At 48.5% G+C, this 25,481-nt stretch overlaps 2 protein-coding genes across 4 annotated transcripts in view; one reads left to right on the top strand and one right to left on the bottom strand.

The window, feature by feature from the left end:
- Positions 1-754: 754 nt before the first annotated feature.
- UPRT (uracil phosphoribosyltransferase homolog) lies at positions 755-16,508 on the bottom strand. Of its 3 annotated transcripts, none has more exons than XM_063170328.1 (7): positions 16,402-16,508; positions 8,131-8,173; positions 4,832-4,901; positions 3,730-3,792; positions 2,486-2,647; positions 1,882-1,980; positions 755-1,150 (listed from the first exon to the last, which is right to left on the bottom strand). In XM_063170328.1, exons 1-7 carry the CDS (start codon positions 16,491-16,493, stop codon positions 1,044-1,046), a joined length of 636 nt encoding a protein of 211 aa, XP_063026398.1. In that variant the 5' UTR covers positions 16,494-16,508; the 3' UTR covers positions 755-1,043. The 3 variants fall into 3 exon arrangements, with proteins under 3 accessions (XP_063026398.1, XP_063026399.1, XP_063026396.1); XM_063170329.1 differs by lacking the exon at positions 16,402-16,508 and adding an exon at positions 15,995-16,108; XM_063170326.1 differs by lacking the exon at positions 16,402-16,508 and adding an exon at positions 14,135-14,424.
- Positions 16,509-21,094: 4,586 nt separating this feature from the next.
- The window catches only part of ABCB7 (ATP binding cassette subfamily B member 7), a 36,969-nt gene continuing 32,582 nt past the window's right edge, over positions 21,095-25,481 (top strand). Inside the window, exon 1 of the mRNA XM_063170324.1 lies at positions 21,095-21,268. Coding sequence (XP_063026394.1) covers positions 21,095-21,268 — 174 coding nt within the window. The remainder of the gene's footprint in view (positions 21,269-25,481) is intronic.

Below are 25,481 nucleotides of genomic sequence, written 5' to 3'. Positions count from 1 at the left end.
GGAAGGTTCTTCATCTGTGACAAAAAGATTCATTGGTGTGGGCAGCCCAGACCTCAGCACTCCACTCACCTGATGAGAGGTAAGGACATTACTTGAGACAACATTCCCTAATCCTGCAATTGTAGAATATGGATATATTTAAAAATAATAATGGTTTCTATTGTATTCCTGAATTTCCCCAGAGTTACAGTAAGGGGAGGTACTGGCCAGCTGGGTATGGTGTGTTTGATGCCAGATAAAGAAAGAAGGGATTTGGCTGCAGATTGATGTTTAATGTGACCCAAACAATGAGTGCCCTGAGGCTTTGGAAAGGCTGCTGAGCTCTGAGGGCCACGCTTGTCTTCTGGCTCTGGTGCTCCTGAACAGGACTAGAAATTGAGTTCCAGCTTTTTGCTGCAGTTTTCCTGTCATTTAAAGGGTTGGGAGACTGATACAGCCACAAGTTTTGTCTCTCAGAACTCTCAAGTTCTGTGTGTGCAGAATTTCCACAGGCAGTGCTGCTCCCACCCCCAGTTCCCACCCAGTTTGCACCTCTGCTGCAACAGGAATCTTCTTGACTCAGATGCCCTGAGCAAGACAACCAGGGCTGTTTCACTATTTGAGAATAATGTTTGCACAGCAAAATCCCAAGAATTGTGTCTTTTATAGCAGCCAGACCAAAAATGGCTGCTCAGGAGGACCCTGAGCTTTGGAAGCACTGGGAGTGGCTGTGGCTGGAGTGATGCAGGTGACCCTAGAAATGAAGGACACTCCCTGGGGGTTTAGTTGGGTTTATTTTGCTCTTGCAGGAGGCCACAGACAGGCTGGAGAAGAATAAATAGGTAAAAGCAGAGTGTGGCAATGACAGAGCCCCAACATGGAGATGCTTGACCGTGTAACCAGAGTGCTTTGTCACTGTGCCTGATCCCTGTTCAGGCCAGCACTAACCTAAGCTAGTTGGCCAAAAAGCTTTTTAAACACGCCCTCGGCCAACTCAATAGTAATAAAATGTAAAAAAAACCTCTTGTAATGCCATAGAGTCATATCCAGTTGTTCCAAGACTGTCAGTCTGTCCCAAAGTACTTCTGTCCAAAGTGTGTTGGTGCAACAGGGTGCACTTCTGTAGTTAAAATGGTGATTTCTGGGAATTCCTGGATGATGGATTTGGCACCTTGGAAGAGACAGCAAAGGCAATAATGACTACAGTGCTCCAGCCCGTGTCAAATCATGATCAGCAAAAGTAAGTCAGGCTATGTGCTTCTGTCTTCCTGTTCCTGCCTTAGCTAACCATCTATGAGGAAAACTGCCTGACTTAGGGGATTGCTGTTTCGGGGTTTTCTTCTTTGGAATTGCCTTTCCCATACACCCATACTCCCAATTAAAGTGGTTACAGGCTGCTCTGCAGTTCAGCTGAGTTTTCTGATAGCAATTTCTGCCAGGGCCAATTTCTAAGACAACACACAAGGATCCTCTTTCCTCCCAAAGAAGCAAATGTTCCTCATTTAGATCCCCTTTTACGTTTAGCCTGCAGCCAGACCAGTTCTGTAGCTCCATTCAGCTCCCACTCCTGTGTTGCTCTGGTGCTGGAGCAGCCCCCACACTCCATGGTCCAGACCAGCAGTTGGCCTGGCACTGCTCTGTGAGCCATGCACTGGCAGTGCTGCAAACTCCTGCTTTTAGGAACACTCTCCCATTTGCAGTTTTGCCACTCAGCCCCTCCTCACTGCCCACACCAAACACGGCGCCGTCTTTGCTCAGTCTTAAAATTCAGCCAAAAAACCCCCAAACCTGCTCTGAGCAAAGCAATGCTGCCATGGCAGAGGCACAGCTGTGCCCTGCCTGTCCCCTGTGTGACTGATGGCACTGTCCCCACAGACAGTGCTCACCCTGTGCCCCACTCACCGTGAGGTGTGGAGAAGAGGCTGAGCAGGATGATGACGCTGGGCTGGACCCCGTGTTCCACCAGCACTTTGACAGCCTCGATCACCGTGTTCCCAGTACCTGGGAGCCAGAGGGGGACAGCCTTTAGGGGTTTTTCTGGTTGGTGAACTTGTCCTAAGCTGTCTGAGAATACCTGTGGTACTGCTGGTGTGACTGAATGGTGACTCTGTCCTTTCTCATGGGAAAGGCATCACCTCTGCGTGTACTCCTTGTTCTCCTAATTGTCAGAGTGGACAAGTAACCTCATTCCAACAAACTCCTTATTATATTAATCTAGAAATGTCTCAGAATAAGAAAAATACTGTTTGATTCTTTTCCCATGGCAAAATTCATATAATTAAATTTATGTCAAATCTTAATCTCAGCCTTTCTCCCAAAAGCAGCCACACCCAAACGATTTGCTCGACATTCACACTGGTGCAGCTGAGCAATGTGTGTCCTGGCACAGCCTGATCAGTTCCCTGCTCTGTCCCTAAACCAAGCAGAAACCCCAAGCAGAGCCCAGTGAGAACATTTTCAGTCCATGCCAGCTCAGAGGAGCCCGGCTGTGGGTGCTGGCACTCACTCAGGATCGGGTACATGAGCAGCACTTTCCTCCTGTAGATGTCAGGGGGGAACTTGGCGTAGTACACCTTGGCTCGCTGCGTCTCCTCGTCGCTCTGGATCAGGATCTTCCCGATGCGGATGGAGCGGCAGCAATCCCGCAGGCCCTGCTCCATTGCCTCCCCTGCAGGGCAGCACAGACACAGCAGCACAGCGTGACACTGGGAAAGGGGCTGCAGGGACAGGGACAGGCCCAAAGGAACAGTCCCCAAATGGACAGTCCCAAAGGAATAGTGTCAAAGGGACAGTCTCCAAAGGACAGGTCCAAAATGGACAGTCCCAAAGGACAGTCCGAAAGGAACAGTCCCCAAAATTAGAGTTCCAAAGGAACAGTTCCAAACAGACAGCCCCCAAAGGAACAGTCCCCAAAATTAGAGTTCCAAAGGAACAGTTCCAAACAGACAGCCCTCAAAGGAACAGTCCCTGGATGGACAGTCCCCAGAAGGACAGTCCCAAATGGACAGTTCCCAAAAGAACCATCCCAAAGGAATAGTCCCAGACAGCCCCCAAAAGGACAGTCCCAAATGGACAGTTCCCAGAGGGACAGTCACAAGTGCACAGTCCCTAAATGGACAGTCTCTGAAAGGACAGTCTCAAACAGACAGCCCCCAAAGGGATGGTCCCAAAGGAACAGTCCCTGAAAGAACAGTCGCCCCCCTGTGCTGGTGCACAGCTCCAAGCATTAAAGCCCCTGAACTCTTCCCCTTCTCCCCTGTTTACAGCAAGCTGAGTCTCCTCAGTGCTCCCCAGCCCTGGGTTTGGTGCTCCCAGCTGTGCTGAGCTCTCACAGGACACAGCTGGAAAGGTCAGAGGGGTGGGTGGGGTTTGGGGACACCCCGGTGACAGAGGGGGGCAGGGTGTGGGGCCAGAGCTGCTTTGCCAGCACAGATGCCAAGGTTTGCCCAGCACTGGGCACTGACGGGGACTCTGCCCCACGGAGCGGGGCTGGGGTGGGGCCCTGGCTCTGGGCACAGGAGGGAAACAGGGGAGGGCACTGGGCCCCTGACAGGGAACAGGGCCAGGGAAGGGCCACAGGAGAGCTGTGCCAGCCATTTGGCTCCTTAAGGGTAATGGGAGATAGTCCTGGACATTCTCTTATCAAGGATACCTAAGAAAGAATTTGAGTAAACCTCTTGTTGCACATCTTTGAAAGGAAGTTGCTTCAGGTTTCCAAAGCATTTAAACTGTTCTTTCAGCAGCACCTACCACTTCTCATGATGCTGACCCCGCAGTTTCCCTTCTCGAATCGCACTCCTTCGTACTTGTGTCCTGTGAGGAAAGGAACCAGGGCTCAGTGGCTGCTCCCTTCTGCCCTCTGACAGAGAGGAGATGGTCCTGGGTCTGTCACAGACTGATGGGAACAGAGGTGACACCAATCTCAAAGGTGAAGCCACTGCTGTTTGATGTAAAGATGAGCACAGGTAAGGGATGCTGCTCCTGGGTGTGTGTCCGAACTCTGCGTCCACAGCTGAGGGTTTGCAGTTCATCATTTCTCTAAGTGTAACAAAGCCACACCAATGCTTTCCTGCAGAGTGGGAGTGTCACCCTGCAGGAATGCCAGTGGAGTTCCCAGGGGGAACAGGACTCAGCTGGTGTCCATCTCACAGGGGGCTGTGGGTCACACCATGGAGCTGAGCACTCCCCCCAAGCTGCTGATGCACTCAGCTGCTGCCTGAGCACTGCACACCTGAGGATCTGTAACCTTACAGGAGGAACCACAACTCCTGCAATGGTTTTCTCCAGTGCCACTTTGCATTTCCTGCCCATCCTCACTCCCAGCTGGCCTCAGCTGCAGAGCCAGATTGAGGCTGGCAAAGCAAAGCTGTTTGTGCCAAGCACTTTTTCCTTGATGGGCATGTGAAATGTCACCAGTTTTAGTTCCAGGCTGTGTTCTGGGCAGGAGAACTGATCCTGCACATGCACTGGTACATTTTCATCATGGTTTTGCAAGGCCACTGTAATCCTCAGTGAAATGACAGTGCTGACTGTTTTGCTCAGTTGTGTTGATATGTGCCTTGTAGCTTTCTAAAGCAGCAGGGACAGACACTCTGCCCTGCTCAGAGCTCCCCAGGGAGGTGCTTGTGGCACCAATAATCTAATATACACCAAGTCTGTCAGAGTTCAAAGACCATCTGGATGTTGCAGGGTTCAGTTCCAGGCTGTTCTCTGAGGAGCAGGGAGTCGGACTCAATGATCCTCTGAGTCCCTTCCAGCTCAGGATATTCTGTAACTCTTGGAATAATTCTCTGTATTTTGATACCAGTTCCAGCTCCAGTCCTCCCCAGGCCAGGGGTGGTTTCCCACTTACCTGTGGGAGTGGTCACAGTACATTCTGTGTAGGGCAGTTGGTTCAGTCCCTCTTCAACCACGAGTCTGATCTGTGGAACCAAGGAGATGGCTCAGCTTAAAGGGGTTGTTATCTCTGGAGATAAGGCACTACATGGCAGTAGGAGTTACAAGGACTGGGTGAGGCCAAAGGGTCTAAAAGGGTCTCTAACAGCAATTAGGGACTGCATTTAGAGACTTTTTGGGGGAGAGGCCTATGTTTTGGCCACAAATCAAACAAAGGCATTGAAGAACAAAATTGAGAAAAGAGAGGGGTTCATAAGCAATCATAAAACTGATTTTATTTACATCTGGTAGGCAGAGGCTTCACAGACAAATTATTCTCAACAGATGAGTGAGGCACCAATGTAACTCCCTTTGCTGACAGGAAATCCTGGGGAGGGAAAGGTGAAGCTCCCCCTCAGTCAGGCTCTATTTTCACATCCCTGTTTGTAGGACTGAACTGCAGCTGGGCTGCCAGAACAGCCCCAGAGGCTGCAGCAATGCACACACACCAGCAGTGCCCAAAGACAAGTCAGAATCTCTTTATCACCTTTATCTCCCAGCTCCTCCCAGCTCTGGTTTCCAGGTGGTGCTGCCAATCCCTGCACTTTTGGATGGTCCAGGTGGAGGGGCAGCTCATGAGCCCCCAGCCCTCCCCTGGTGCTCCCCTGCAAAGCACCAAACAGCCACCTGCAGCCAGAATGGGTGACTTGGAGGGTGCTCTGGGGATTAAAGATGTGAGAATTCTCTCTGTTCATGAGCCAAAGATTCACAGCCAGAATTGCTCAAGCAAAGCTACTGCCAAGCAAGAGCTTTCATTAAAACTCACTGATTATTCAAAATTCACTGTGGGATGGAGAGAGAGGCAATGCTCCTGGGATGGAGCAGGTGTACTGCTCACCTCAGGCAGTTCTTACTGCAGAGGGCAGCCTGGAAGGTTTCCCTGTCCTTCCATTCTGCCCCAGCTCCTGGCACACAAGCAGCCTCTGCTAGAAATGGTCCCTTACATTTATAATCTCTTTTTCAAGGTATTTTTAGTCATTTCTATACAACTTTTCCTTCCTAGAGCTGTGTTTGTGGCAGCCATACTCAGAAGTTGTGGTCAGTTTCTGGGACATTTGTACCCAATTTTATTTTATGTTTTTGAACTTAATTCACAAAAAGAAAGCCAACCTATTTGCCAGGTTTGGAAGAAAAGCCTTTTTCATCTTGCTGTAGTGCTGACACTGCTCCACATAATCTGCCAAAAGTTTGGAGTAAGCCAGCAATGATCTTATGGTCAAATAATCTCTGTGATCTCCCTGCACTTATCAGTGCTATACACAGAGGCTGGAAGGATTCTTTGTAAACTTGTCAGTGTTGATAAAACATTTATTTTTGCACTGCGCTTCCTGCCACCTCCACAGTCACGGATGAATTTCCTCCTCTTTTCTCTCATGCCCCAAGAACCAGCTGCTCCTCTCCCAAAGGGTGGCTGCCATTGCTTAGAAGATAAAACCAGTGTTATTACAGCCCCTCATCAAACAGGAAGTAAAGCTTTGGTCCCAAGGTAGAAAATCCTCTAACCCATTATGTGTGGCTTTTCTTGGAAGCTCAAGAGGAGGCAGAACATCCTCTGCATCTGTACAGCTCTTTGCACTCAGCATTTCAAACCATTTTGAAATGACTCCTCCTCATGACTTTAACCTCACTTCCTTCAGCTTCAGGATCACAGCCCTGGCAGTGCCATTCAGACACTCCCTGCCAACCTCCACTGTCCATTAACTCCTTCTTCTCACAAGTACCTTCAAACATTTCCTTTGTGTCATCCCCTTTTGTGTGAAACAAACTGCCAGAAAAAACTGCACCCCCAGAAATCCATCACCTTTAGAATCCTTCCTTAAGGCCTCTCCCTCTGGTGACCTCATAGACACTGCCCATAACAGTTTAACTTCATTCTCCTCATTCTCCTTCCCAAGTTTAACTTCATTCTCATTTCCTCACTGCAACAAGGTGCATTTCCTTCCCCTATAATCCCACACTTTTCTCCATGCATTGCCTCTTGCCATTAAACTCTGTTTGCTCTCTGGGTGGAAAACAAGGCAAGTCATAACTGTTTGCACCTTGCCAAGTTTAGTGGAGAGCAAATTCCACATGAAATTATAACTGTTCTTTGTCACACCTAGGAAAAATATTCAGAAAATGAGAGTGCTACATATTCTTTTGTGCAAAATTCCTCCCACAAGATGGAAACCAGAGCAGCAGGTTCTGTGGCAAGGAGCTGCAGCACACAGAGGCTCCCTGGCTGTGCTGGTCACCCACAGAGGACACTGCTGCAAGGACCTGAACTCACTGCCTGGATCTGCAGCTTCCAGCAATGAGAGGAGAGAAAAAAATCAGTGTTTGCCTCAGAACAGGGCAGGACACCCAAGAAAGGTGAGAAGGTACATGGAGAAAGGTCCTTCACACTGACAGTAAGGTACTGGAATGCAGGAAACATCCTCAAGAAGGGGAAAGTGGAAAGCCATGAAGATAAACAGCACTGCAGTCACAATCTCAGCTTGTGGTCATATCTAAGCCTGAGCACGCCTGGATTAAGCCTGGGCTCAGCACAGGAGAGCTGCCTGCTGTGCTGTAACTGTGAATGGAAGGGGAAAAACACCTCCCTCTGCTAATGAGAGTGGATTTGCAAAAAGCAAACACCCTTGTGGACACAAGAAAGTGTGTGTAGTAGCAAGTGCTGGGGCTTTCTTTAAGCTTGTAATTTAAATGAGATAAAAGCTACACTCCCAGCAGTCTTTGTTCTGACTCACTAAAACATGTGAAAACTTCAAACTGCTTTGTCCCTGCCAGTAACCACCATATGGCTAAAGACAAATTCTCCATGTGGATGCACCCAGAGCTGATAATCTAATCCACACCAAGTGCCAGGAGGCACTGCTGCATGCAAGCCACTGGTAACATCCAGGCTGTAAGAAATTGTACTGCTTTGTTCACAAGATCAAAAGTGCTGCTTCAAACTCAAACTCAATTATCTGCAGCCTCTGTGTATCTGTTTTTGAACAGAATTTTCTTATTACTGCAGGTCTCTGTCCTCAAGTAGCTGTGGCTGGTAACACCATGGTTTCTGGAACCTGTTGAGATGAAACAGTGAACAGAAGTCCCCATATAGAAAGTTGCAGTCACACAGCAATTTCCTTTGGATAGAAAAGTTGCTGTCACACTACCATTCTTCTGTCCTGAAAGACCCATTTCATGGAAGAGTTACAGTATAATATCAAGAAGAAATTCTTCACCTACCAGACGATCAGCAGAAAATACGAAGTCTCCTCTACTGGATTTCCTGGAAAAGGTAAAATTTACATTTTAAACTGGGAAATAACTTTAAGAACATTGCTTAAACACAACATGAAATACTATATTCCAAGGCAGATCAGAGAAAAGTCTCCTGTCATATACAGAATTTATCCCAGAGGTTCTGGGTTTCCTGGCTGGTGGCAGAGATGCAGTGACCCAGCACTGGGGTTTGGCTCTGTACCAGCAGCAATCAAACACAGGAGGATGATGTTCTCTGGGTTTCCCATGGTGCTGCTGCTCCAGCTCAGCTCCCAAACCCCTCCTGAGCTCAGATATTCCTGCACTCCCTGCAGCTCTGAGCAGGTGAGCTTTGCTTGCCTGTCCTCCTGGCAGACAGAAGCTGTGGGGCAATGACCATGCAGATCCTTAACCCAGGGCTGACAACACACCTGATAAGCAGGAGACACATCCTATCTTATCTGGAACTCACTGAGTGTGATGAGATCAGTGAATGTGAGGTTAAACTGAGCAGGGATTAATGAGCATTCCCATGAAAACACCTCTCTGCCTCTTATTATTTTGGGTACAACCTTTTGCTGGTGTGCCTGTGTGGCTTTTGGCCCCTTCAGAAGGCAAAATGAAAGGTTGAAAGCCTGAATTCTAAAAGCAGCTTTAGCACCTTGCTTCCCATGCCAAGAGCAACTCCCACTACACCAGAACAGGACACACTTCTGATCAAGGAAGTGGCTTTGAAAACCCAACATGGTAAGAGTACTTTTAAATGAAATGTTCTATTAATCCCTCTCATGTTTTCAAACCCTAATACTCTGCATGTCTCCTTAAATACCATTTTCATTTAATCCCCAAGGTTCTGAGACACCTCATGCTTACATGAATGAAAGTCAAAAGGTTTGCCTGCTCATTGCCTAGGAACCAGTCACTGATTCCCACTTTGAAAAAGAGCAATAACTTAATCTAGTTTCATTCCTTGCATTAGTAACACACTGTTAAAATACTGTTTGCCCTTTTTCCCCCTTCTTTCTGGTACTGACAGGATATTCCTAACTTTCTGCTATTTTGACATTAACTAGACAGGCAATGCTCAAAAAGACCCCAAAACTTGAAAAAAAAAAAAAACCAATCCCAAACCTATACAATTATATGACCTGATTTTATTAAGGTTTTTGGAAAGTTTCATTTTTCTATCTGTGGTATAGATAAGTATTTTTAAAAGTTGAAGTAGCTAAGTGGCCTATCTAGGTTCTTCCAGAACCTAGAAATTTCAGAACATTTAGCTGAATTTCACAAATAGGTGTAAGATAGACCCAACAAGGTCCAGACCACAGTTTTGACTGCAAAGTGCTAACGTGTTCTGAGTGAATACTCTGAGATATTAATGCAGATTGTGAGGCTTTGAACCAACTCCTCCGTGGAGACACAGATGTTCCTCTGCACAGTTCACTGAACACCCCTCATTGGTCATACCTGCTTTTTGAGAAGGGAGGGCAATGGAAAATGACAGTGCACACAAATAACAGTAATACAGAAAATGTCAGACCACGTGCACAGGGGCAGCTGGAAAGCTGAGACCACATCTCAAACCCCACATCCTGCCAGAATTGCCAGGGGCAGAAAAAAAAGGGTTTAAGTGAAAACACTGTAACTGTTCTTACTAAATACCAGCTAAAATACATAAAGCAACAATTCATGTCAGACTAGAAACTGTTTCAGCAGCTTCATCAAGTAACAAGACAACATCTAAAAATATGAGGCATTAAAACCTAACTTGTAGCAGGAACACTGTGTTACACAATATAAATGAATTTCACTTTGTTTCTGAAGGCAGGGGAGTGTGGCTGACATCACAGTGCCTGTCTTGGGAGGTGGGAAGAAATGGGTTTTTTAGGACTGCATTGTCATATAAAGTAGCTGCAGGGTTTCTTCCTGCCTTAGCACTTGGTACCAGTGACAAACACTGCCAGGTCTGCAGGTATTGGGGCTTCAGTAACTCCTGTTTCTCCCATTACCTCACAGAACTCGTTGAGAGACACCAGGGTGAGGGCCAGGCTGGAAAAAAGCCACTTCCCTACAGAGGATCTGTAAAAGGCTTTTAAGAAAACTGAAGGCACTGGATGAGCTGCTGGCACTCAGGGAGATGAGGTAGCTGGGAACAGGCCCATGTTCCACCTGCAGCACTTCAGTCCTTAATGGACTGCAGTGTTTAATTCTTTCCATGCAGAGGCTGGGGTGCAGAGGGATCCCACCCTCCCTGCCTGCAGCACAGGTGAGTTACACACTCAGGCACCCTGCCTGCAGCACAGGTGAGTTACACACTCACCCTCCCTCCCTCCCTGCAGCACAGGTGAGTTACACACTCAGCCTCCCTGCCTGCAGCACAGGTGAGTTACACACTCAGCCTCCCTGCCTGCAGCACAGGTGAGTTACACACTCAGGCACCCTCCCTGCAGCACAGGTGAGTTACACACTCACCCTCCCTGCAGCACAGGTGAGTTACACACTCACCCTCCCTCCCTGCAGCACAGGTGAGTTACACACTCAGCCTCCCTGCAGCACAGGTGAGTTACACACTCACCCTCCCTGCAGCACAGGTGAGTTACACACTCACCCTCCCTGCAGCACAGGTGAGTTACACACTCAGCCTCCCTGCAGCACAGGTGAGTTACACACTCACCCTCCCTGCCTGCAGCACAGGTGAGTTACTCACTCAGCCTCCCTGCAGCACAGGTGAGTTACACACTCACCCTCCCTGCCTGCAGCACAGGTGAGTTACACACTCAGCCTCCCTGCCTGCAGCACAGGTGAGTTACACACTGCTGAGCCCCTGCCCTGTGCAGCAGCCAGGGCTGCACATCCAGCCACTCTGCCATCTGAATTTCTATGTTATGACTCTGCTCCTTAGGGAATAAGAAGCTTTAGCAGAATGCCACAGAATTATCTCACCCAACAGACACAGGAACCTCAAAGTCCCTGGATTTAAATCGTAGATCCTGTTAAATCATGAGTTAAAATGACTGCCAGCCTGAGCTAATGAATTTTCTTCTATATAAACACATCACTGCACTATTCATTTCAGTTTCCAGATCCCTGGTTCACATCTGAGGCTGGAAATTACCTTGAGATCATTCTCTCCTTGTAAAGAGACTGTAACTGTTCTAGAATGTTCAGTAGCTCCCATCCCATCAGAGCACTCAAGGTCCATATCCCACTCAGTATGAAAGGCAGCCATTAAGCACTTGCTGAGCAGAAGAGTGACAAGGCTGAGGGAAATGAGGAAACCCAGGCACAGTGAAGTTGAGGTGATCTCCATCTCCCCGACTCTGGCACACAGACACAGTTCTTGTTAATTTTAAAGAAGCAAAAGTGCCATTTCAGTCTGCCAGGAGGACATCCCTGTCCCAGCCAGCCACCTCTGAATCCCATGGGACACCATCACCAGCCAAGGTGGGTTTTTCTTTACAGCAATACCAATTGAAAGGCCATGATTTCTTTCTCTGAATCTTCTCAGGAACAAGGAAAGAGCTTTCCACTTCTCTGAGCAGCTCATGCTATGGACAAAATAGAATCCTAAAAGCCTTCTGCACCTGGCTGACCAGACCTCAGCTCCATCCCAGCTCACTGGGATTATCTATCTGAATATTTACCCCTTCCTCATTTACAGTAATAGCCCAAATTGACTGGGTTTTTTCCCTACTTTTGTTCCATTTCTCACTCCCCAGGAGCTTGCCTTTTAATGTCTGCCATTTTCAGGTATTCCTGTACTTGGAACATCCATCCTCTGCAGCATTGAGGATTCTAAATATTCTCCTTGAGTTAAGGTGTTACCTGTTCTTATTTAGTCCAGAAAGTCTAAGTGACAGGGCTCTATCTGCCTGTAGATGAAGCTTCTCCTTCTTCCCAAGCACTGTATGCCAACATTCCTCTCTACCAGCTTAAACTGGATTTTTGACCAGTAGCTGCTCTGAGCCACACTGCTGCCAGTTCACAAACACAGTTTGAGGAGTTTCTTTTAGCACCTGGTTTGAATGCTACAGTAGCTACACAGTTGTCTTAGGGCAGACTGCAGCTGCCCAGGGAAAGGTTCATGAACAGTGCCTAAAAAATCCTTTCCTCCCTTCAGCATCTTTCTGAATGACAGGCACGTAAATAGGCCAGTTCAAGGTCTCTTAATGAGATGCAGCTGAATTCCTGGGACAGAACACAAAAATAATATTTCCCTACTGTCCTTACCTACAAACCCAACCTTTCTGAGCAGGCTGCCACCCCATTTTCCTCACTGGTTGGGAAGGGAGCTTGGAAGTGACAGTTCCATCCCCACTTCCAGGGCAACATCAGAATAAAGCATAGCCTGCAATTGCTGCAGCTGCTCTGAGTAATTCACTGTTTACAAGCCCTATTCTAGACTTCCTCTTCCAAAGTCTTGTGCAATAAAGCAGATGTAATTCCAAAGAATGTCCTTCAAGTTAAAATTGCAGCTGCTGCTTTCTGGATAAGCTCACTGTAACCAGAAACCTCTTAAATGTATTTGAAAGTGGTCAAAACCCATGTACAACAAAGTAATAATAATAAAACCCATGAGTAAAGTAATTACATTGCTAGTATTTGTCTAGACATCAAAATTATATGGTTTTCACTAACCTCAAAACCCTTCAGAGGCTATCACCAAGCCTAGTTTGGATTCCCTCTCTGTCTCTCTCTGCTTAGCCCTCTCCCAGATTCCTTTTCTGCTCCACAGAGAAGCTGCCAGGTGGGTGATCTGTGTGGTCTTGCCCTCCTTACATCAAGGCTGCACTGCCTCTGGTGTTCCTGCTGCCAGGTTTTGTTTTTCCCACAATGCTTTGAAAATTAAGGAAAAGCCTCCCCAAACTAGTTTAAGGCAACAAGGCTCAACTAAGTAAATAAAATTATTGGAGGTACTGTGTTTGAGAAATGGTGATCAGTTTTGCATTAAAAAATTAATTATTGTTAGCTACAAAGTTGAGCCTCAAGAGCCAGAAAATAGCAAAACATGGACTGTGCAGATAGTGAAACACAGCAAGGAACAGTGTCTCTGCAATGACTTACTTCAGATGTCAGAAAGCCACTGTGTCACAGGAAGAGAAGGTTTTATTCCGAACCTGATCATTCTATTAATAGACTTGATTTCACACCTCTTTGCTGGTGGTTCCTGCAAACCAGTAGTTTTTAATAGATGGATGCTACTGAAGTTTGTCTTATGTTGTAAGCTATATTTAATAACTTCCACTATCACCCTCCCAGTGCTGAACAATCACAGCTACAGTGATCAGTGGGAGGGAGGGACGTGTTCAACACCTGAGCTGTGTTGTGGAACATGGTGCTCACAGGTATCTCCAGGTAGAGCCTGGGAAGGGCTCCGTGCCCCATGCTGCCCGCAGGATACGATCTCAGAGAGCGGTAATGAGCCCCAGCTGCTGCCGGGCCCGCCGCTTGTCCCTAAGGTAGAGCCTGCTTTCCCCAGGGCTTACACACATCGTACTGCGCGCTCCTTGTGCCGATGATGTGGCACGCAGGCTCCGAGCCGCCCGCAGGGCGGAGGTGAGCAAACAGCGCCATCAGAGACCGTCCGAGTGTGTGAGGGGTTTAAAGCCCGGCCGAGCCGCTCGGTCCCCGGCAGCCCCGCGGCGGGGTGGGCAGGGGGCCCGGGAGCTCTGCCTGCCCTGCCGTGCCCTGGGGCCCGCCTCAGCAGCAGACATGGCCGCGCCGCCGGCCCGGGCGCTCCAGCCGGCACACGCGGCACGGCAGCGCGTCCCGCCGGCTGGGGCTGGGCCCTCGGGCCCGCCGGGACACCGCAGGCAGCGCCGAGCCGGGCAGCCGACACCAGGGCCCGCCTGAGAGCGGCTCGGCGGGGCTGCGGCTCCCTGAAGAGCGAAGGATGGAGCGAGCGACAGGCGACGATCCCCCTCTGTCTCCCCGGCCCGCCGCGGCTCCTCCCCAGCCCACACGCCCCGGCCCGGCCCGGCGCGCTCACTTGTCCCTGATGATGGTCTGCAGCTCCCGCAGTTGGTCGTTCATGGGCAGCAGCTTCAGCTGCGGCCCGATGGCCGGCGCGCCGCCCTCCCCGGCGGGGACCGGCGCCACCGCCACCACCCCGTTACTGCTGCTGCTGCTGCTGTCCGGGCTGGGGCAGCCGCTGTCCTCGCTGGGCTCGGCGAAGCGGATCAGCCGGGAGCCGCCGCTCGCCGTGGCCGTGGCGGCCGCCGGCGGCTCATCCTGCGGCCGCGGGCCGAGGCGCTGGTTCTGGCAGGGCATCGCCTCCATGCGCCGGGGCCGCGCCCCCGTGCGCGCCGCCGGGGCGGGGGAAGCGCGCCCGCCGCCCGCGCTCCATTGGCGGCCGGAGCCGCCGCTCAGCCCCGCGGCGGGAGCGCAGCGCGGGGCGGGACCGGCACCGGGCGGGCACCTCCTCCCCCGCGCCGGCCCGGCCCTGCCCCGACCCTGCCCCGGTCCAGCCCGGCCCTGCCCCGGCCCTGCCCCGGCCCTGCCCGCACTGCGCGCTCCGGGACAGCCCCCGGGAGCTAAATAAAAGCCTCCTTTAAGTCGCTGTTTTTAAATGGAGAAAGGAGGCCTGGGGGGGTTAGAAAATGAACATGGGTTTTTACCCATCTTTTTCTCTTAAGTAAATATGTACAAATCATTGCCAGGATCTTATACATCAGTGCCAAACATTCCAAGGTACACCCATGCAAACACAAGGACAGGGAAGGGACAGCACCTCTCTGCCAGAAAATAATCTACAGTCTGAAATTCCTGACTTCTTGCTCTGTGCATGATGAACATGTAACAGGAGGTGGAGTCCCAAAGGGCCCAGGAAACACCTCCCAGGAAAATGCAGCCCCTCCACTGCCTGAGAGCAACAGAGCACCGAGAGTCACCAAAGCCCACGAGACTGAGAGCAGATGAAAAAGTAACCGGATTTCATGACTTACTGTCCAATACTTAATGAAATACTTGAAGACTGTTGCAGCAATATACAAGCAATACAACAAAGAATAGGCTAAGAACAGTAGAAAGAATTTGTAGTTAGAAAATCCAATGCAGTTATTCACCCTGGAGGACAAAAGCAAAGTTGAAATCAGGATTGGTGCAGCACACAGTGGGTGTAACACAAAGAGCACGAACCAGTTTTGGGGGTTTGGAACCCCTGGGTCACACAACCCGATTTGCCAACGAGCGGCTCCCCTTAGTGGCCGCAAGGGAACAGAACCGGTGGCTCTGCTTTCCCTCCAACCCTTCCCTGGGCCCAGGAGAAGCACAGTTCCGATTTTTGGAATTGTTCTGAGGTTGGTACCACAGGGAAATGGGTCACAGAGGCAGCAGCTCGTTCCTCCTGTCTGCCTCTTGTCTGCCAAGGAAATCAGAGCCGGGAGTTCTGTGCTGCTTTATTCCTTTGCAAAGCTCAGGAGCCACCTCAGCCCTGCCTGTTTGTTACACACAGCCCAATTCACTCCACCCTGGTTACAATTGTCCATGCACGGGACAGCTCTGGAAAGGAACACGGGATATACAAAAAACCCCAGTGGGTGTTTGTGTCAGAACTCAGGTTTGGAAAATCTTCTACAATTTTGATCACCAGGAAGGTTCAGGTAGGGAAATGTTTGTGTTGTTTCTGAATTCTTAAATCTTCCTGGGTTTTTTTAAGAAATAAAAGGAGGAATTTAAGAAATTTAGTGGCAGCAATTTTGGAAGGTGTAAAGCTCAATTATTCCATGCAGCTTTCTGCACAGACAGACATATAGATGTATAGCAGTAATACATATAAAGAAGGCTTTCTTTTCCAAAAAGTGCCTTTAAAAAAGAGAAACTGATTGAGAAAAGGAAGGCAGGGACTCACCCTCTCTCCTCCTCCTTCCTTCCCAGATCATGGCATGCCATTCAAAAGCAACAGTGTGCTGTGGGAAATAACACTAAGCCTGCAAACAGTGAGTCCTTACTGAGCCCAAAGCCATTCCTGGAGAAGAAAACTGGAATCATGAGCTGCACACACTGAATTTCTCCTTTCCTCTCTGGCACACCTGTCAAGCCTCACAGCTTTGTCAGAAAACCATCCCTGCCCACCCAAACCAGCAGTGCAGGCTGAGCCCCTGCTGCAGACAGACTGCCCCTGCATTCCTGGCCGTTTGCATCCCCCTGAGCTCTGTCCCAGAGCAGCTGCAGCAGCAGAGCTGATGTTCAGCCCACACCTTCTCTTTGCCCCCAGGCTCCAGACACACCCAGCAGATGCTCAAGGCTGTCACTGACCTTGAGGAAAGACAAATTTCCAACGTGCCTGGCAGAGCTGCGGAGGGACTGAAGGTGAGGAGGGTCCCTGAGGAGTTTCCAGGCTTCTCCATTCCTTGACAGGCTCCTTGCTCCACCAAACGCCCCAAAGACACCCAACCCTGCCTCACAAGGCTAAAAAGCTCCTTATTCATTTCAGGCAGTTCCAGCAGGGTCACAGCCTCTGAGGCTCCCCTGGCTGTGCTGCTCACGGGCTCTGAGCCCCCAAATCTGTCCCTGCCTATTCCTTCCTTTCTCCCACCTTCCTTCCAACATCTCAACTTTAGATTGCAAATCTTCCTGTACATTGTGCATTTCTCTTACCAGTTCCCATGGCCAAAGCCCTCCCTGGTGGTGCCCTCTGAGCAGGAGGAAAGGAAAGCAAAGCTCCCATTTGTGCCTGGGCCAAGGCGAGCGCTCTGGGCACAGAGGGCTCTGTGTGCCCTCGTTCCCTTGGCAGCAATAACAACCTCGGCCACTTCAGGGGAGGTGACTGCATTAGCAGGGCACAAAGGGAAAAAGGGCAGAAGAAAAGCAGCCAGTAACAGCCAAAAAGTCTCAAGCATGGCCTGGTGGATTTGCAGTGAGCCAGAGCACAGGCTGGAACAAAACCTGGAGAAGGCAAAGGGATCAGGACATCACAGAGCCACAAACTGCTGGGGATTCACTGCAGGTTGGATCTTCCCACAGGCAGGAAATCCATGACCTGGGCAAGGCTGGATGCCTCTGCTCTGTGGTGGGCTGATGTGCCCCTTCAGTTGTTTCTTGAGCACTTCAAGGGATGGTAACTCCACCACTGCCCTAGGGGACTCCTTCCAATTCCTAACCACATTTTCAGTGAAAACAACTGGATATGTCACTTTTGTAACACAATCAAACACATTTTAAAATACAGCTCTTTTATGCTACTTATTTAACTGGCTGTGAGATATAACTCACACTGCATTTCCAAAGTGTGTGCAGCTGCTCAGTTCTTAAATGCAGGGTCTAAGGACTAATAGTTCATATTTTTCTAGAAATAAGTGCATTAGTTGCTAAATCCAAAAGAGTGCTGTGCCTTTCAGCATGCATTCTATTTGCCAAAATCATTTTACACCTCAGAAAAAGGGCTTCCATCTGCCCTTAACCTTGTCCTCTTTTTCTATTTTTATTTTCTTTGCATTACTTTGTTCTCATTAATTTTCCCTCTTGCTTCATATACTTCCTTGAAGCATTCATCCCCTTCCAATATCATTGATTCTAAAGATGTTTGAATATTGATGCTTTCCTTTTTCCTCTAGCCTGACTCCTGAATTGATTTGGATTCCCACAGCCCTGGGGGATTTTCTTTTAGGCTGATGCCTGCCACAGCTGGAACTGTCAATGTTACCATACAGAACAGAGGGTTCAGTCTCCCTTTGGAATACTGATTATCTGGAATTCAGTGTTGATTCTTTCCATTTTATAGGAATGTTATTAATTATAAATATTACTTCTAGAAGATATAAATTCTTATTGCTAGAAGTGAAATTCATTACAGTGCTAGAATCATATTAAGCACCTTTAATGAGAAAGAAGAACTTCAAGAAACTCTAAATAAAATGTTATTTCATCTCCACAAGATTGGTGTTATATTTGTGTTGCTGAGCTGCTTCTATAAACTTTTCTAGCCAAAAAACTAACATGTTCTCATTTAGTACACTGACCTTGGTCTCAAGCCCTGGTTTGTCATCTACACAGCTCCTGGAAAAAGGCCAGATTAGATATCTTTTAGGATTCTATTCACAAATCTCCTTTGTGGTGAGTTATTTCCATTACTGGAGCTTCTATTTCTTCAACTGAGCTGCTTCTGTCGTCTTTCCAGAGTGCCAGCTCTGGAGCAGGCATTGATTTGTCTGTCTCCAAGGAGATCCTCTGCTTCCACAGCTAAATCTGCAGAGAAATAGATATTTATTTTGTGGTGAGCTACTTTAAACAGTGTAAGTTCATAAAACTCCTCTGTTGGCTTTCTGTGTCTCTATCATGAGCTCTGTTCCCCTGGTTCAGTCACTCTGGGATAGAGGTTGTTACTTCTACAGGAATTTGGGCTCTTTTCACCCTGGGTGTCTCTCAGGCTTTGAGCAGTGCCTTGTGCAGGTATCAGTAATCTGAGGTCACATAAATAAAGTGGTACCAAAAGGAGAAAGAGAAGATCAGAAGAGGAAACAAGACTGAAATATTAGCAGGAGGAAACAGAGCCAGTAGCGTGGGGGAGTTATTAAAGAAGAAGGAACAGCTAAAGTAAAATTTGCAGGGAGATGTATAGCAGTAATATCAAATATATTACATTTGGAAAAAATAAAATGGTACATTATCTAACAATGGCAAGGTTGAGATGATGCAGGGGTTGTGTGGTTTGACAATAAATGTTTGCTGAGGGATCTCCCTTAGAGGCATTGGAGCTGTGAGATCCTGTGACACCACAGTGCAGCTGCTGTTATCCCTGTGCAGGATGTTCCATGCAGCAGTGTCCAAAGAGCCTGACATGGTCAAAACACTGGTCACATTTCACAGGGCTGAGAGCCTGTGCTGCATGTTGGATTGACCCAAAAAGCACTGCCTGTGCACACAAACACTGCATGAAACCATTGCAGCAGTGCACGTGGGGAAATTGCAGAAACATTTGAAATCACTCCAGAGATGCTGCCATGCTGGCCAGCCTGTCTGTCCAGGCCATCCCAGACAGAGCTGTGATTATCCCGTTTTGCCTGGTCAAACTTCCCTGCAGAGCAGAGCAAAAGGAAGGAAGGGGATGCATGGAAGCCAGAGGCCCAGAATTCCTGTTTATCCCTCTGAATCCCTATCCCTATCCATATCCCTATCCTGTTTATCCCTGCCACGGGGCGGCGCTGTTCAGAGCCAGCTCTGCCAAATGCAATTATGATGAGGAATCAGATTAGTGCCAGAGAAATGTCGCCTTTGTCATTTGAAGTGGATCCTGGTCAGGAGCAAAGTTGTGTATCCAAGTACAGACTAGAGAAATCCTGCCTCATTAAAAATCGACTTTAAGCCAATTGTCCTCTTCATTCCTGTCTGTCTGTCTGTCTTTCTCCCCTGCAAATGAGCTTACAACTCTCCCTCAAGGCAAGAGCATCAGCAGTCAAGCTCTGGTAGCTTTGAGGAAATCTTTGTGTGATTAGAAGTGCCACACAGAGCTCCAGCCTTCTGACAGCTCTGCATGCCGATCACATGGGAGTATATAGGCCACTGGAAATGTAATCCATGGCACAGCTCTATCTTCCTAAGTGGGTGTTTAATTAGGAACTGTACTATTGCTGCATTATTCTGGCTCAAAGGAACTACAACTAAGCTGTGTGGGCTGCAGGAGGCCTCTGAGGTAGCTCAGAATTTAACCCTAGGTAGGGTGTGCAATACAGGATTAGGTGTGTATGGAGATGCATCATCTCACGTGCCATCCACACCTTCCCCTCCAGCCTGAGCTCCCTCATGGTGCTGGAGCCAGGGCTTTTCTGTGCCCCAGGCAAGGAAACTGCCTGGGCAGCTGCTCTGTGGGGGACCCAAAATCCAGAGAGACTGTGTGCCAACATGAGCATCTCTTTCTGTGCGCAGTGATGACAGTGTCCAGCTGCACCAGGACAAAGTGTGGGAGTGCTAGCAGCAGCTTGGAATGAGCAGCCTGCGTGAAGTACTGACAGAGCTGCTGACCAACATGAGCCGTGCTTGCAACTGTGCAGTTGGTGCTGAGGACACCCATATTCCAAGAGTGCAGTGCCTCAAAGAGCAGGCTTTAATCTGCACAGTCAGAACAGAAAGGTTTCTGAGAAGGGCATGAAAGCCCTTCATTCATTCCCTTATTCATTCCGGCTTAGAAGGGCCTGGTTAATTCCCAGCTCGGCAGGGGTGTGCCTGTCCCCCTCAGGGTGCCGTGGCAAGACTGAGAGCAGCCCCTTTCTGGGGATGTTGTGGGACTGAGGGCAGCCCCTCTCACTGCATGCTTTGCTAGGGCTGTGGGCTGCTCCTCTGGGAGGTGCTGTGGTGGCACTCAGGGACACTTGAGACACCATAGTGGGGCCAAGGGCTGCTCATCTCTGGGCTCCATGATGGGGCAGTAGGCAGCCCCTCTGAGAGTGCAATGGCAGGACTCAGGGCTGCTCCTGTCTGAGTCCAGTCGTGGGGCTGAGGGCTGTCCTGCTCTGGGTGCCATGGTGGGGCTGAGGGCTCCCTCTCTTTGGGTGCCATGGTGGGGCTGAGGGCTGCCCTGCTCTGGGTGCCATGGTGGTACTCTGGGCTGCTCCTTCAGGGCACCGTGGCTCGGGATATCTCCTTTCGTGGCACCATGGGGAATGAGGGCAGCTCCTCTCAGGGTACCATGGCAGGGCTGAGGGCTGCCCTTCTCAGGGTGCCATGGTGGAGTCGAGGGCAGCATCTGTCAGAGTGCTATGGTGGTGCTCAAAGCTGCCCATCTTGGGCCACCATGGAGCAGCTCCTCTCACAGAATACCAGGAGGAGGCCCAGGGCAGCCCCTCTCTGCCCGCCATGGTGGCTCTGAGGGCAGCCGAGCCCGGCTCCCGCCATAGCACGGCGAGCCACCCTCCCCTCAGGGAGGCCAGACCCGCCCCGCTCCGCCCCGCCCCGGCCCACCCCTCCCGCGGGTCCGCCGCCGTCCCACAATCCCCTGCGCCCCGGCCCTCGCAAGATGGCGGTGCTGGGGGCACCGCGGGGCCTGGCGGCCGCAGCCTCCCGCAAGCGGCGGCTGCTGCTCGCCCTGGCCCTGCTGCGCCCGCCGCCCGCCGCCACCCTCGCTTGCTTCGCCGGAGGAGCCGTGGGGAGCGGACGGCGAGGCCCTCGAGCCGCCCCGGGAGGAGTACAGGTGGGTGGGGGCGCCGGGGCGGGCGGTGAGGGGCTGAGGGGACGCTGGGGGCTGAGAAGGATGAGGGGCGGGCGGTGAGCGGTGAGGGCTGAGGGTTGGGCATGAGGGGGTGAGGGTTGGGCGCTGAGGGGCCCCGGTGCCCGCAGCGCTGTTCCGCCCGCTCTGCGAGCACCGCCCGGTTCGTCCTTGCCTGGCCGGTATCGGTGCCCGCCGCGCGGGGTCCGGGTCTCCCGGGGACACTCGTGCGGAGCTGCCGGGGGTGCCGTGGGCTCTCTTTGTGACCAGCATTACAGCCCTCAGCGTCTCTGGGCGGATGCTGAACGCTGTGTAGTGCCCGACTCGTGATTCCGCCGCTACGTGCGGACCGGCAGGTGGACTTAGAATCCCTTTTGGAACGCTGTAATATGCCCTAGCGAAATATTTTTTATTCCAAGTAAAGTATTGAGTACTTTATCTCAAACTAAATCCAGCTTTTGGTAATTCACGTGCATTTTTCAAAGTGACTTATCTTTGGTATCCCAAAGACTGAGTGAATGAACTTTCATAAACTCTCAGCTTGTAACTCTGTTTGATAATAAACTTCTTTATCCTCTCGGATTGCTGCTGTTTATGAGTAACTTTCCTTTGTCAACCGCCTTGATTAGTTTTTCCCGACAGGCAGAATTTTGTCAGGGACTATGGTTAACTTTATGGTACTAAATGAGATGAGCGGGACTGAAAGGGCAAATTTTGGAGTTTTTAATTTTGAAACTTGTGTAAGAGGCTGAGAACTAAAGTGGATGCAGATCAAATATTTTCCCCGTGTATTTGCATGCATTTAAATACACCTGAACACTCGGTATTGTCTGGTGTTCCTGGAGATGAATTTCAGCTGTTAGGGAACAAACAGCAATGTTATCATGGTGATGAATAGAAGTATTAATTATATTCCTGCTTTCCTTTTGAATGACTTTATTTTCATGTGAGAAATGCCAGTCCCTGCTGAGCAGTTTTAATTGCCACGTGTCACTAAATGTGGATTTGCTGAACTAGAAAGTAAATACTACATCTGTGGGATATATATATATATATATATATATATGTGTGTGTGTGTGTGTTCCTCTCTTTGGCTTTTCAATTTCTAGGCATTTTTGTGTTAGAAAGTGCTCAATGAGTGCATTTTTTGATGATCTTTCACTTTTGAATTTTCACTTTTGCATCAAGCTCTATTTGGCTGAATATTAGATTTCATGAAATGCAAGAGCATTTATTTTATTAAACAAAAACTATAACAGGAGGCTCAGACTTAAGTGTCCTGGGCTTTTTGGTTATAATGCCTTTCAGAATTCTGGGACGTGGTTTTTCAAGCATTTAGATAAATTTGCTGACAGAGGAAGATGTGTTTTCCTGACAGGAAGGACTTTCCCTGCTGTGGTTACAGCAGAGCTCCTCAGTGCTGGGGTAAGACCCCATTGGGAGTGAACTCCACAGCCACAGTTCTGCTTTAATTATATATATAAATTCTATATTTTTAAAAATTAAATAACAGAGGTTTGTGGCACCAGAGCCAGGTCAGTCAAGAGCTGTGCCTGTTTCAGCTCAAGCTGGTGGACAGCACAGCCATAGCTGAACTCCTGAGGAAAAATGGGATTAAAGACAGGAAGGAGCTCTGTGAAATGGCTGTAAGAGCAAAGTTGTAACCATTCTTTTTGAAAAAGTTAATTTCAAAGACTTGGCTCTCATCCTTCTGCTCTGCTTTGCATTCATGTGGTGCTTGGTCTCCTGTCCTCATAGTTTCATGTCCATTGTAGATTTTTTTAAGCTTACAGTTAATTGTATACAAAATATATATTTTCTATGGGACTTAGTACCATGAGAGTCAAATACAATAGAGTTGTTTGGGTGTTATTACAATACAGATTCCAGTATTTTTTCCCCCTCACACTTATATTTTTCAGTAGTTTTGATTAGATTCTGAATACTAAGCCACATAACATTTGTATGCTGGAGAGGAAAAAAAAATCTAAATTTATGAAGGGGAAAAACAGGTTTCAGGAGCTGGGATCAGGCCTCATTTTTTACTATTGAGATCAGCTTGAATTTCCATAACCACAGTTCCTTCAGTTCACCCTCCTGTGGCTGGAGCAGGCAGGGCCTCATCATGTCAAAACTTGTGTTTGGAATTTGGGATCTCTGCTCAGTACAGAACTGGAACATTGGCTGGATAACTTTATGAGTAACTGAACAATTGCTGTTGGGTTTTTTTCTAGGAAACTTCTGGGGTTTTTTTGTTGTTTGTTTGTTTGGTTTTTGTAGATCTTCGCCCTATACTCAAAATAAAAGCAATGACAAATTCTGTTCAGGGTAAATATGGAAATTAAATGAATCTAAAAATTAGTTAAATTAGCCAAATGGAAAGAAAACAGCTTTTGACTGGAAGGGTCAAACAGCCTTTAAGTAAGGATAATTATTTTGCTAGGAATCTTTATAAGCAGAGAAATACATTGAGAAGTTTGTTTCAGGGAGAGCTGTGGCAGTTGTAGGAAGCAGGGCTGTGTAAATTATTGTAACTGTATCAGAACAGAATAGAGGCTTTTCCCTTCCATTATCTTGCCCTTCCAGCTGCTGGTGATAAAGAGCTTGTCCTTCTGCATAACTTAATAATATCCCTGGCTCTGGCAGGGCTTGCAAGAGAACTTTCAGGTATTTTTGTTACATTTGTTTCTATTTTTCTTCAGTCATTTATTTATTTTCACTTGGAGCTTGGTCTGTTCTGTAAAGTGGCACTGATATTTGTTGTGCTGACACTTCATGTGTTTGTGTGCATTGCTGAATTCTCTTCTCTGGCCTCTGAAGGTGCAGTTGGACAGTCCCTGGCACACCTGCTTTGTGTGGGGCTGTTGGAAATCCCCTGAATTTAAAACCCCTTTAGAGAGGAGTTGCTGCTGAGCAGGGCAGCAATCCCATGGCTGCCTATAAAAATGGACACCTGGAATTGCTGTGGGTAAGGATGCTCCATCCTGGGAGGGTTCCATATTACCGTGCCTGAGTGGGTCACAGCTGGTGAGAGAGAGACAGTGAATCTTGTTTCTTGAATCAGAAGGCTTGATTTATTAAGATATTATATAGAATACATTAAGACTATACTAAAAGAATAAAGAGAGAGGTTTGCAGAGCAGCTAGGCTAGCCTAAGAATAGATAGAAAGAATCTACAGCAAAGTTGTGTTCAAGGACTCAGTCCCCTAGCTTGCACTGGTGATTGGCCCTTAATTATAAACATAGGAAATGAGCCAATCAAGGTGTTCCTGTTGCATTCCACAGCAGCTGATAATAATTGTTTACCTTGTCTTCTGGAGCCTCTGGCCTCCCAAAGACACAGAAATCCGAAAGAAAGGATTTCTGTGGAGAAATGTCTGCGACAGTTCCAGGCCAGGCTGGACGGGCTTGGAGCAGCCTGATGTCCCTGCCCGTGGAGAGGGTGACACTGGGTCAGCTTCAAGGTCCCTTCCTTTATCCATCCAAGTGCCCAGAGCAATTGCACATTGGCCACTGGTAAATGCAGCTCCAGTTAAGTTTGCATGGTTCATTCTTTAGCCTATCTTCTTACCAGAATATTTTCACCTTTTTCTCTCATTTTCCTCCATTTTCTTTCCTATGCATCATTTCTTTTCTTGCCCTGTAAACTCAGCAGGATTAACTGTGGGACTTAAATGCTGCAGAGGAACCTGAATCCCACCTTCAGTTATCTTTTCTGTTACAGTTAGTTAAAAAAAGTCCCCCTGAGATGAGTGCAGCATGTCTGGAACACAACATAGCACATTCCAGAGAGAAGCTTCTAAGTGTGGGTTTGACCTTGCACAAATGTGTTTAATCCCTGTTGTTTGTTTGCATTTGTAGCATTTAAACTACTACCCACAGTCATGACACTCTAACAACATGACTTTTATGTGCAATCAGTACTAGACATCTGTTTCATCCTTTAGAGTTTAGAGAATCATATCCAAAAATACATGAAAAGAACATAATGGTGCAGAGTCAGGCATTCAGGAGGTAGGAAATGCCAGAATTTCAGTTGCCTGCATTATTTGTTAAATTCTGCAATAAGCAGGACTTGCTCCTGGTTCTTTAAAGCAATAACCTGCTTCTTTTATGTGTTGTGATTAGATTAAAGGATGGCTTTGCTTTGTAGTCTTAAAGCTCTTGGGAGCCCTGGTGAGGGAAAGTGGAGTGCTC

This window comes from Melospiza melodia, chromosome 16, assembly GCF_035770615.1.
Source record: "Melospiza melodia melodia isolate bMelMel2 chromosome 16, bMelMel2.pri, whole genome shotgun sequence".
Classification (NCBI taxonomy): Eukaryota; Metazoa; Chordata; class Aves; order Passeriformes; family Passerellidae; genus Melospiza; species Melospiza melodia.
This window is presented reverse-complemented; position numbering and strand designations above follow the sequence as displayed.